At 33.2% G+C, this 12654-nt stretch overlaps 1 protein-coding gene across 3 annotated transcripts; it reads right to left on the bottom strand.

Annotated features, from left to right (window-relative positions):
- Positions 1–5057: 5057 nt before the first annotated feature.
- Positions 5058–11952, bottom strand: LOC130809168 (glutamate--glyoxylate aminotransferase 2). Of its 3 annotated transcripts, none has more exons than XM_057674828.1 (14): positions 11864–11952; positions 10343–10540; positions 10119–10184; positions 9900–10017; positions 8956–9037; positions 8750–8837; positions 8484–8642; positions 7975–8148; positions 7733–7864; positions 7146–7211; positions 6983–7047; positions 6403–6494; positions 6139–6295; positions 5058–5415 (listed from the first exon to the last, which is right to left on the bottom strand). In XM_057674828.1, the coding sequence occupies exons 2-14, from the start codon at positions 10460–10462 to the stop codon at positions 5286–5288; spliced, it is 1449 nt and encodes a 482-aa protein (XP_057530811.1). In that variant the 5' UTR covers positions 10463–10540; positions 11864–11952; the 3' UTR covers positions 5058–5285. The 3 variants fall into 3 exon arrangements, with proteins under 3 accessions (XP_057530811.1, XP_057530810.1, XP_057530809.1); XM_057674827.1 differs by having other exon boundaries at positions 10343–10501; positions 11864–11937; XM_057674826.1 differs by having other exon boundaries at positions 10343–10547; positions 11864–11926.
- Between the last annotated feature and the right edge of the window lie 702 nt (positions 11953–12654).

The following is a 12654-nucleotide window of genomic DNA, read 5'->3' as shown; positions in this document are numbered from 1 at the left end:
ATTATTTGGGCCTTAAAACCCATAATACATATCCAAACTCCAAAGTCTCAAAGAAAAACACATATCCAAAGTCTCAATTCAAACAAACATATATCCGAAGTCCCAAACGAACACATAATCAAAGTTTCAAACAAATATACATATCTAAAATCAATATACAAACCGTTCTTAATCTCATTTACCTTCTTCTTCTTCATTATAACATCAAAACACTAATAATTTTAACGCAATTCAATATGAAAAATCATAATACCTCAAAATGTTTTTCAACTGAGTATATACAAATATGGAGTCAAATATGCTACTGTATGTATGGACAAATCAGCTATAAATATTAGTGCACATAAATCTAAATAATGTTCATGAAATCAGAATGATGCTACTATATGCTATACAAATCAGTGTATGTTGTGCATAGAATGGCGCTACTGATGTACACAAAATCAAAATGTTTATGGAATCAGAATGCTACTGTATGCTATACAAATTAGTACACCCAAATGGCCAAATCAGTGTATGTTGCGCACAGAATGCTACTAATAACACCTAAAACCGGGTTTTGAAACTTTTTTTTAAAAGAAATATAAACCGGGGTTTTTAAAAAATTTGAAAATAATTCAAGGTTTTCAGAAATTTGAAAAAAAATTTAAGGTATTCCAATTTTCAAAATTTGTACATTTCGTGAGGCGGGGCGGGGATGGGGCGGGTAACACCTAAAACCCATCCCCATCCCCATCCCCGCGGTGGGTATGAATTTTATACCCGTACCCGCCCCATGACCCATCAAACCGGGACCCACGGGGCGGGGATGGGGTGGGTCTCCTATTAGACCCGCCCCGCCTGCATCCCTAATGATATTAAAAAAAAATTGTAGATCACTTTCAAAAATAAAAATAATGCTAAATAAGATGAACAATTCAAAATGAAAAATGATGCTAAATGAGAGATAGAGGAAGTAGACATTAAATGATAGAATTAGAAATTATTTATTTTGTAAGCTTTTAAAAAATATATTATATCATTCTCATCGTAATAAAACTTTCATTATAAAAAAAAAAAAGTCTTTTAGTCACTAATTTTCATTGCTGCCTAATACTTTTATTTCCAAATAGTAATTTATCAAAATGAATTTTGTGAAGAAAATGAGATAATTAAAATTAAACAAGCATATTAATCAAACTCATTAAGAGATTTTTCTATATTTTAATTGTTATTAATTTTTACCATAAAATATCGACTACCAAACTAACCCTAAAATTTTCTTAAAAAGGAGGTTATTAATTCATACACATTGAAATTAGTAAATGATCTGTATGAATCTTAAAGTTTGATCGCTTAGTCTAGTGAATTGTGCTAGTTTACATTGAAATGACATAGGAAAATATAATGTGCACTAGAAGAGTTTTCATTCAAGGGCATGAGATATAAAAATCTTATGAGAAAGAGAGTGTTGAGATCACTCAAAAAAGGAAATGGGAATCTCGCTCGCACTAAGTGGCTATGCATACCTGACTTGGTGCAAAATGGATGGTAAAATAGATGAAATTTGTTGTCGTATGGCAAAGAATCAAAGTTGCATATTGAAGTGAAGAGTACCTTCAACTTAAAAATATATAAAAAGGTTGTGTATGACAGTAATATATGTACGTAAAAATAAATTATTTTGTAATTATAATTTTAAAATCTTTGAAAATAAAACATATTAATTGACAAACAATTATATATTTGATATTGTGCTGGATGAAAATGAGCACGAAAAAAGTGATTGAAAAGGACGTTGAACATGACAATATTATTTACTCTGATACCATGTACGAATAAACTAATTTGTTACAAAAGCTTGCTTCGTAGGCTATGTGATTATTACAAGTATTATTATAATTAAAGAATACATGAGAATTTGGAAGCCATATACCGTATCAAAGCTAGTTGCAAATAAAAGGCTAAACGTGAAAATATCAAGCATTAATTTAACTTTTAGGAGTATATATCGTACCATTGTTAAAAGTGAATTTTTGTCTTGCATTCGAATTAAATGTTATAGAAGTATGTAATTTAAAATATGCTTAATAGTTAGAGATTAATTAAGATTTCACATAGAAATAATTATTTTAAAATGAAAAATAATGTTTCATAATCCTATTTATAGGGTTTCATGTACTACCATCTGAAAAAAGTATCCTAAACTAGTGTTTGCTCATATATTTAGATCAATTTAACATATATTAACTGGTACGAAATTTGAAATAAGCTTTTATGAAGGAGCAAGCAAGTGTTTGTTGATGAAAGTGATAGAGAATAATTTAACTTATGATTGCTAGTTCACATGTTTTATATCTCCTTTATCGTTCCTCTCGATTATCATTAAATCTCTGTAAAATTTATCGAATCAGACATAACCAAGCTTTTAATATTATAAATCCTTATTTATTACTATCATAGAATTTTTAAACATAAACCATTTCTTCATAAAGGCAATTAAATCCCTTTGCCAAGATATTATTATAAATTAAACTTAGACATGCTATAAGTCCAAGGAGAACAAACATTAGATTGAATAATAGTTGAATTCAATATTGTTGTTGTCTTTGGCTATAAGTCAAGTCTTAATATAAATAGATTTACATGTAAGAGACATAAGCAAACAACAAAACGAGGAGTGTCCACCAAAAAGTATAATATCTTGGATGTTTGTGCATGTGTTAGTGTTGCATGACTTACTCCATAATGAAATATATACCTCTCTTGTCCCCCCACCCTTAACATTGACTTCATGGGTATAAATTATCTTATCAATAAATATGATCATTATTTCACCATGCAAATATGGATATTGATTAGTTGATTTGGTACTTGGTAGATAGATAACCATTGATAATGATAAATTAAATTAGAATTGATTAGTTTTTAAGATTGAATTTAGGTTTATTCTACAATATTTTAGTCATGATAAACATTCAAATATTAGTTTGAAATTTTTCTCATGCAGGTTGACTCGTTTGGTTGAATTTCAAATCAAGTCGGTCTTGTGGGTCAAATTGATTTTGATCACCTCTATAATAAACAATTATAGACTGTGATTTTCCATGATTGAGTTGTATTTATTATCTTTCTTGGTTATTACGATGTGTTTGATTGTTGGTATTAAATGCTGATAATAAGAATAAATTATGGAGTAAAATTTCATGAACTATATCGCATCATTTCCATAGGATGAAACTTCGATCATAAAAAGTTCTTTTTTTATTATTTTGCATTACCACCTAATACCACACCTCCAAAAAATAATGCATTCAGATCAGAAATGAAATAAATGAGCTTGCATTTTATGTTGAAGGGAGTCCATTTCAAAAGAATTCTAAGCATATTTAGTGTAGGTGAAGTCGTCTTAAGATGAGTGACACTACTAATAAGGTTGCATACTGACTCTACAGACCAACACAAATCTTTTATAATGTACTTTAAATTCACCTATGCACACTATGAGAATGATAACTCTTTCAAAAGGCTATTGAAAGTGTAGAATGAAAGGAAGATGAACTCCAAAATAGGGACCAAATACAGTACTTCACATCTTAAATTCTAGTCCTAGGAATTGATACCAAAATATTTTCTATAAAAGAGAAGTGAACTTCTTCCACATACAAATAGCCATGATATTGCACATTTTTTTATCCAAAAAAAGTGTCATTTAACCCTTTACCTCAGGGCTCAGGATTTAAGAAGACATACATTCATAAATGCAAGTGCATGTATGGAAATTACGGCAAGTAGAACATTTATGTGACATAAATAAAAATTGAAAAGAAAAGGACAAACACATAAGAGAATAAGTGGATGGCAGGATTCAGTTGAAAATATTGCAAAGAAATCGGACGTACAAAGGTTATACACCCAATATCCATGATATTTTGCATTGAATTCTTTTCATGAGGATTTCCCAATTCTTTTACTAATTTCTCTTGTAGGCTTTGTAGCTATCACATAACATGCATTTACTTCAATCTGTGCATCCCTATTCCCTCTTGTTTTGTGGTAAAATCTTGTGGTTTTGGACCACTACTTTACTCAACTAGCCAACTCTTTTTGACACTTACTTCGTATTCTTGCCATGTGTTGAATATCTGTTATAAAATATACTACCACTTGTTGAATACACTAATGCCCTTAATTTATTATTATTATTATTATCCATATTAGATTTTTGACTAGCCATTTATGTCTACTTATAGTCTGGTTAGTTTTGTTTTTCTTGATGGGATTGTGTTCGTACGTTCTTGTTGTTTCTGTCTTCAGTTTTCTATTTTCTTTTGCAAAAGAGGTTTTCTATGTTCTTTTGCAGGTTGTTCCTTTGCAGTGACCTCATATGCTGACAATACTCTAGTACAGTTGAGCAGCTCTCTTCTATCGCAACCTCATTATGATGAGGGTGTTGGTATGCCTTCTTTTCCACTTGGACGGAACTCATTGGAATGATAATAATGATGATTTTGACTAGCGATTCAAATATAGTGTCCAGGAGTGAACTAATCACAACCACCAAAAGCACAAATGCTCTCTAAATTGGGAATCAACCCACATAATGTGTTTCCCATTTGGTTCACTATATGTATTTCTTCCGTCCTTTGAATTTGCAATAACATATCTAAAAAAATTTCAATTTGAAGGATCAGAAAAATAGTTGAGGAACAATTTGGTTACCGAATGTGATAAAACAGAAGCAACCAAATTACAAAGTTATAGATGTAAAAATTCGGGTTCAGAGAAGTTATTTGTGCCTCTCAACAATACAAAAGAACAAAAGTGCTTGAACGAACAAGTTACAAATTACTGTCTCCTTATACAAACAGACCAACCAGACAAGAATATTGCAATTCAAGTGATGTAAGTTTTACAACAATGCTTCCTTTTTGTTGTGTATATTCTTAATCCAAATATTCCCACCATGTGAAATATCAGATAATCTAAGTTGTCATCCATTTAATATATAGCAGCTGAATTTATTCATATTCATGTCAGAAATGCCAACTAATCATTGAACACATCTTGACAGCAGCTTCACATGCAATGTACAGTGACATTAAATTTGCTACATTATTCAAATTGAAATAAAAAACATTTCGATTTGCGATCTTGATTTGCAAGAGTGTACATTATTCAAATTTAAGTTTTTACAAGCATGGTGGGGTGGGGTGAGATGATGGAGAGTGGGTATACAAAGTTCATTTGTTAAGAGCAAACAACGAAGGGGTTTCAAATAAATCTCACATTTTTTATTTTGATATTTACATCCTCGAGTATCCTCGGTTGTCCTCGTACTGCTCCATGAACGCATCATTGAACTTCTTAAAGCTGTTCATGATAGCAGGCATATCTTCCTCAGCTGGTAGGATGGTAGTTCTCATGTGGAAGACCCTGTTACATGGTTGAAAAACGCTTATTCTCAACGGCATTACCACATCTTATTTGCTAGATTGAACAAGGTTCCTATGTTTCCGAATTCAGGTAACTAAATTTTCCTAAGAAAGGACTGCAAAGAGCCTCAAACTTAACCGATCGATTGCAATTAAGAAGAAGTAGTAACTCACAAGTTTGACCCTTTTGCTAACTAACGACACTATTTCGTTATAAATAACTTATGCAAGATACCGATCAAGGATGAGATTCCCTAGATAGACAATCCAGAATTCTATTGTTGACGGTAGATTTGGCGCTTTTAGGCTAACATTTATGGCTACAATTGATGTTGGAGTATATAACATATCCTGGAGCCTCAACCAAAAGCTTAAGCTGATGGTTGAGGCTCCAGGATATGTTATATACTCTAACACGCCCCTCACACGAAAGCTCATTGGGCTAGAAGTGTGGATGCGCATAGGCGCTGAATATTCCACTTTAAATGATGAGTATATACTCTAACAATTGATGTATATTTTATACCATAATTATCGAAAACCATGATAGTGTATTGAAGATACTCTTGACGAGCAATAATAAGTGTGAGCCATGGAAGGACGGAAGGTGCGAACAAGAAAGATATGATGACTATTGCAAGATTGAGTTTCAAAACAAGGAAAAGAATCTTTGAAACCGAAGATTGCATAGTATTTTACAAAGACAAAAGTAATGTTTGAGTACCCTTCTTTTTGCCCGAATCCTGATCCAGGAACAGTGGAGATTCCAGTAGCTTCCAAGAGCTTCAGACAGTAGAAAACATCAGGATGTTTTCCGGCCTTCTTAGCGGCTTCAATTGCCTTTGGTGGTAAGCATATTTGAGGGAATGAGTACATTGCACCTACATCAGGATTTATTTCACAGACATTTCTCGGTTAAATAAAGATCAAAATATGGACCGAAACAAAATAATCTTTTAAAAGGATCTTGAGGAGAAATAGTTTTTACCTTCTGTGAAGTTGCACACAACATTTCTACAGCCGTTAAATCCATCGGTCATTATCCGCGCTCTCTTCCTCAATGATTCAAGGATCCCTTTGCTGCAAATTTATTGCATTACTAAACAGCCCTTTTGATTGATGGTATTAAATGATGAGAATCGCAATAAACATTTAATGTAATTTAGCTGAAAAAACTACTTAATTGACAAGGTTTATGATCATCCTTGTCCTACTCCAAATCATTTTTTTCTTTACAAAATCCATTCACGGATTTCACAGGAGTGGTGCTATCAGGTGTTAATGGGAAATTACAAAGGAAAACATATGTTTAAGGGCAAGAGCTCCATCATCATGGGAATGACATAAAAGTTAAAACTCACTCCCATTATCACAATTTGATTCCAATAACCAAACGCCCCGCAAGTACTCAAACTAGACCCAGACGTAAAAACTATTAGATTTTCTTCTTTTATCTGATTACGTACCAAGAGAACTGTGCTTTGTTTTACAGTATCACAAAAAAATTTATTCTCTCATTTAAAATAGCAAAATAGAACGGAGACGCAAAAAGATTTTAGACCATTTACCTCTCTTGTTCAAACCTAGGATACGAGATATCTCCAGGCTTTGGTGGATTAACCATCAATCCTAACTACAAAGAGAAACAAACATTTTATGCATACAGGATCCATAACTTGAACCATGACAAAATAAGAGCATGGAAACTGTAACAGTGTTTAACAAACTTACAAATATCTGCCCAGGTACATTAGGACTTAGTGCTATTGAAGCAATCTTGTATATCTCGTCAACTGTCTGCAATAAGAGACCAACAAAATCAGATTAACACTGTAGTAAAATGATAAGTTAATTAGGCATGAAACGGAAAGTCCATTCATTTGCAACCAGCAAGACGGTGTTAGGTTCACACTATAGTAAAAGTATACTCAGCAGTAGAGGTGTTCAACGGGCTGGGTCAAATTTTAAATGGGCCGGGTCGGGCCTGGGTCAAATAGATTGATTAGAAAATGCATGCCAGACACTCAGCTAAAGTTGTTTGAACAATGTTTCTATAGAGTTGGTCACATAGAATAACGATTCAGCTAACCAATGCCAAATTTCATATATATTTGACAAAACACGGCATTGGTTGAGTATCACCTTTGTCAGTCGAGAAGAGGATCTTACATAGTTAAGAATGTACTGTTAACTCAGACTTAATATTTTTTTTCGTAATTCTACTAAATCAATGACTTCAACCACAAAATTATGTCACAAGCTTAGTAAATGTTAGGGTAGACTCATGACTCAAACAAAAAGCCGAGACAAAGACAAACCTTTGGGGAGATATTTGTCATCTCGAAGTATCCACCCCTCTGTCCACATTCACCCCAGTATCCTTTTGATACAGTGTGGAATGACACAAGTTGGAGCTCCTTGTTCCGTGGTGAACCCATGTCCAACAAAACCTTCCAGGAATAGAAGACTAGGTAAATTTAAGTTCCTGAAGAAAGGGGAAAAGAAAAACAAGAAAACAAGACTATCTTTTTCAAATGATGAGGGATATGGCAGGACATACCTTTCGTGCACTTATAAAGGGGCGCTCATCTTGGTATATGTTTTGCTGATATACTTCATCAGCTAGAAGCACCAAGTTCTCTTGGATACAGAAATTCACTATTTCTTTTAGGTTGGCTACACTAAGGCATTGTCCTGTAGGATTTCCAGGGTTTATAATGACCATAGCACGTACCTGATTGAACAACAAAAGGGTTTAAAACAAGCAGCATTACCTTGCTAAAACATCAGCCAAATTTGACAAGTTAAACATTTGCAAGAGACTAGTGCATCCAATAATCATCCGGTATGTTTAAGGAATGCAGAAGCAGTAAGATCAGCGTGTCATCAGTAGTTAGGGATATAATCAAGGTACTTCTAAACCAAAGGCTATGTTAGTTACCTAGAATTGATAAAATGTTGTGAAATCAAGCACCGTTTGCTAAAATTTACTTCATAATTGAAGTTTTTCAAAAAATATTCTCATCTTCCCAAAAGGCTAAACAAGATACTGCACAAATGCATACTCACAGTTATTCCTTTGAACGAGGCTTGTCGAATTGCATCACGGAGATTATCAATGTCAAGACCCCAATTTGCTGACTCCTCCAGATAATATGGGACAAGAGAACCACCCAGTAATGATATTGTAGCAGAATAAAGCGGGTACTGTGGAACAGGAACTAAGATCTGAAAGAAAGAGGAAGAAGGCAATATCAATTAAGATCATACTACTAACCAAAAAAGTGGAAATAGTGGCAATGTAAAAACTACTCCTATGTAACTGAAAATCTAACCCCGTCATTTTGGCCTCCAATGATAGCATTCAAAATTTGCATAACTCCTTTGCTGGCACCGTCAGTTAGGAAAATGAGTTCCGGGTCACTGGAATTCAAGTAAAGAGAGTATTTAGCCTTATAGTAGAAAAATAATTTGAGACGTATTGAGACTTATATGCTGGATGATAAATAACATTGCCATGAGATTCAAACAGTTTTATCACCTTGGATACCCGTCCCGCCTTCCAATAAACTCTGCAATCTCTTTCCTTACACCAGGAATGCCTCTTGAATCACTGTAAGCACCTAATTCATTAACATAGTGTCAGACTCAGATGTTATATACACCATTCTGTGAACCACAGAATAACAATGCATAGCAACTTGGAGGGTACTACAACGAACTAGAGGTTTTTAGGATAATAGAGACAAGCAAATGTTAGATAATTTGAAAGAGGTAAGGCGAAGTAAAAGAATCAAGGAAACTAATTGCGTCTGCAACAAGAAGGTAGTTCAATTAGCCAATAAAAATATCCATTAATATCGACATATCGAAAAAATTAGCACCAGAGAAAGCTTTTTCTATTCGAGCATGTCAATTTCTTACCTAACAAAAAAAAATCTTATCTACTAATAGCTACACACAAGGTGCTTTTAGGGGTTGGAAGCAAAAAGATTTTGGCGAGGTCCCATGGCAATTAATTTACAAACTAATGTAGACCCCAATGGTCGAGAGATCTAGATTCGTCAAACACATGCAACCTCAGCCTTTATTAGATTAAACAATGCAAGATGCAACATGTCATTACTCCAATGACATTAAGTGGCTCCTACCTAGGCCTGGTTTCGACTCTTTGAGAGTTGGATGTACGCAACCCACCCTCATAAATGACAGCAAAGAGATAGTTTTCAATTGACTCTTGGTAACAAAGATCATGTGCTACATCACATATATACAAAGTGCACATGCTTAATGAACTATATTATAGAGTCTAGCCATCATAATCTGAAACCAAATAACTATAAAGTTTTGGCCTCGTCAAGATAAGGGACAACAGATCAAACAAGTAGCTTGAAAAAACAATGAATAGTCATCATGTAGTAATCTTTCTATGTTTTCAGGTGTTTGTAGCCAGTAGCTCCGGGCATATAAAAGCTAAAGATGTACCTAGACCGCCTGAAGTTAGTGAAAGGTAATGTTTTGCTCTTGCAATTGTATCAGCCGGAAATACAAGTCCAACATTGGGATCATCCAGTAAAAATGGAGCTTGACACAAAGCAACCACCTGAAAGAATCATTTACTATCTTAGTAGACATGCTTAAATACCCATACTGCGAAAGAATAGAACCAAAAATAAAAGTAATATAACTTCTATCAAGATGAACCTGGCGCGGGAATGTCAACGGCTTCTGCCCTAGAGCATGAGGATTCCCAACATTTGTGAATATGATCTGCAATATCACAAGAATGGCTTCAGAACCAAGACTAAGTTTGTGAGCAACAGCAACACTAGAGAAATGCATGCCGAACAGAAGCACACATCAAAGGATTGGTGCGAATGATCTTCATCATTTTATATAATTATGAAGAGAAATATTATTCGATTTACCTTCTTCCCTTCCTTCTGAAGCTCAGAAGCTCGAAGATACAATTCTCCCCTAACAGCATATTGGCACTTCTTCACATTTTCATTCAATAATTCGTAGTCCAGTCCCTTTGACATTCTCATAATACGCAAGCAGAAGTCCCTCAATTAAAAGAAGAGAGACTAAACAGCAGTAACAAAATAGGAGCTCAGGTCATAAATCTGAAATCTAACCATGGAAATCATATGATTCAACAAGAAATATACTTCAAAAACGATGAAAGTATATAGTTATTGTCACACAAGCCAAATAACACAAACATACTAAAACATTTCCATGCAACAATTCCAAAAACTACAGAACTAATATAGAAGTAATTTTTTGGTTGGTGGAAGATAAACACATTCAAGAACTCATAGCCATACATGAACCGGGAAAAAAAAAAAACCGTTAATCAAAAATCTTAAACCAAATACAAAATGAGTCCCCCCCCCTCTGGCCAACTACACAAAAGTACACAATCCGGCCCTCAATTATAATGATCAGAAGTAGCATCTTTGAACAAATTCAAACATCCCAAAACCATTAATAAAACAATGTCAACATAAAAAATCGATAAACATGATGATCAAAGATATATACTGTAATAAGTGTGAATTCTTACAAATATGATACTCATATTGACATAACTTCATCAAGTGACCAAGCAAAGTCTAATAACATATTTAAAATATAGGTAACAAGAATTATCTCATTTTGGACCCCAAAGTCCAAACTATTAGTCCCAAGCTTTATAACCCTAAGCAAGTATTTCTATCATCAAGAAATATTAAGCAATTAATTATTAAGGGTCAATCGATAATAACTTTTTTATGACAAAGGTAAGGTTGTAACGTGTACATCCAATCTCTCAAACCCCGCCTAGGCTGTGCCACTTGGTATAGGGATGATGCCATGTTATTGTATTCAAATTGCATTTTACTACTTCTCTTCTTATTGTTGTTCTAGAGTAACCCCTTCAATTTTTCAATTGACATTTAGGGTTAGTTAATAAAACCAAATTAACCAACTATCACAGCAATTGAACCAATCAATAAACCATAATCAACAAGGACAACCCACCAACCCTTAAAACATATGATTAATCACCTAAACCTATAGCACATAAATCAATTGAATGTCAATAAAAACATAAACTATAAAGGGGTTCTCATGCATTTCATCAACAAACAATGTCATATAACTTAGAAACACCATTTGAAGCAATCATCTATTCATATCATTCACTATATAAAAAAAGGAATTAGAATTACGATTGATGATGATGAACATATGATTGCTTACCCCATTAGTTATTAATCCCAACAAAACAGCATCACAATTTTAATTATTAATAACATAAACAAAACCCATCAAATAAACAAATAATTATAATTAAAAGAACAAAACTTTACCATATTAATCATAAAAAAGAATACTCCACTCAAAATGAAAATTCCAAAAAAAAAAAAAAAAACCATAAAATTAGAGAAGAAGCAGGGTACCTTCTGAATTCTTGCTTAGAGTGAAGCAACAAAGATAAGTTCGAGTCGTCAACTGTACAAATATTACAAGTGAGAAAATTATTTTATAAAACGGCAAAAGAAGTGTCGTTTTATGCATAAAAGAAGGCAACTTAGAAGGCAAGTGGCATTAGGGGTAAGATCAAGTGAAAACAGTTAAAAGGGTGAAAACTTAAAACTATCCACATTGACATACGTATTCATTTTGGGATACAAAACGACACTATTTATTCATCACTCTTAATTTGTGATTAGTTTTTAATCTATAGGTTAAAATATAGTCAAATGAAATATTGTTTGATTCGTCTCATTGCAAAAATTTAAATTGGAACAGAGGAAGTATGGTATTTACTATTCAGGGAGTTGCAAAAGACACTTTTGAATATGTTATAGTCAAACTTTTAAAATTCATACTATTTTTTTGGGTATTGCTAAACGCCAACTTTTTTATTTTATTGTCACCCCTATATTAATGAAATAACGAAAATACCTCTAGACTTAAAATAACAAACATAATAATAATAATTTACGTTTATAGTTTTTATTTAATAAAATTTTTATTTTCTACTTTTTTTTTAAGTAAAAATGGGTCGAGCTGCGTATTCGGACTACCTACTTGATGATTTTAGTTGCTTTTATGAAAATTGAAATGACTAAGACAAATTATCGACAAAATGAACCAAATAAGAATAAGTTTCAACTTATTTCCAAAAGTAAGCGTGAAATTTTCAAACCCGGGCTGTTCGCAGTTACTAACAGCGAACAACTTTGAC

This window comes from Amaranthus tricolor, chromosome 3, assembly GCF_026212465.1.
Source record: "Amaranthus tricolor cultivar Red isolate AtriRed21 chromosome 3, ASM2621246v1, whole genome shotgun sequence".
Lineage (NCBI taxonomy): Eukaryota > Viridiplantae > Streptophyta > Magnoliopsida > Caryophyllales > Amaranthaceae > Amaranthus > Amaranthus tricolor.
This window is presented reverse-complemented; position numbering and strand designations above follow the sequence as displayed.

Bases quoted from the DNA above. Each gene is read 5' to 3' on its own strand.
- LOC130809168 (XM_057674828.1), bottom strand. From the start codon at position 10,462: ATGAGAATGTCAAAGGGACTGGACTACGAATTATTGAATGAAAATGTG. The intron at 8,838-8,955 runs GTGATAAAACTG...CTTGAATTCCAG, and splicing joins AGGCGGGACGGGTATCCAAG to TGACCCGGAACTCATTTTCC. The intron at 7,212-7,732 runs GTTTGTCTTTGT...CTCTTATTGCAG, and splicing joins TGACAAATATCTCCCCAAAG to ACAGTTGACGAGATATACAA.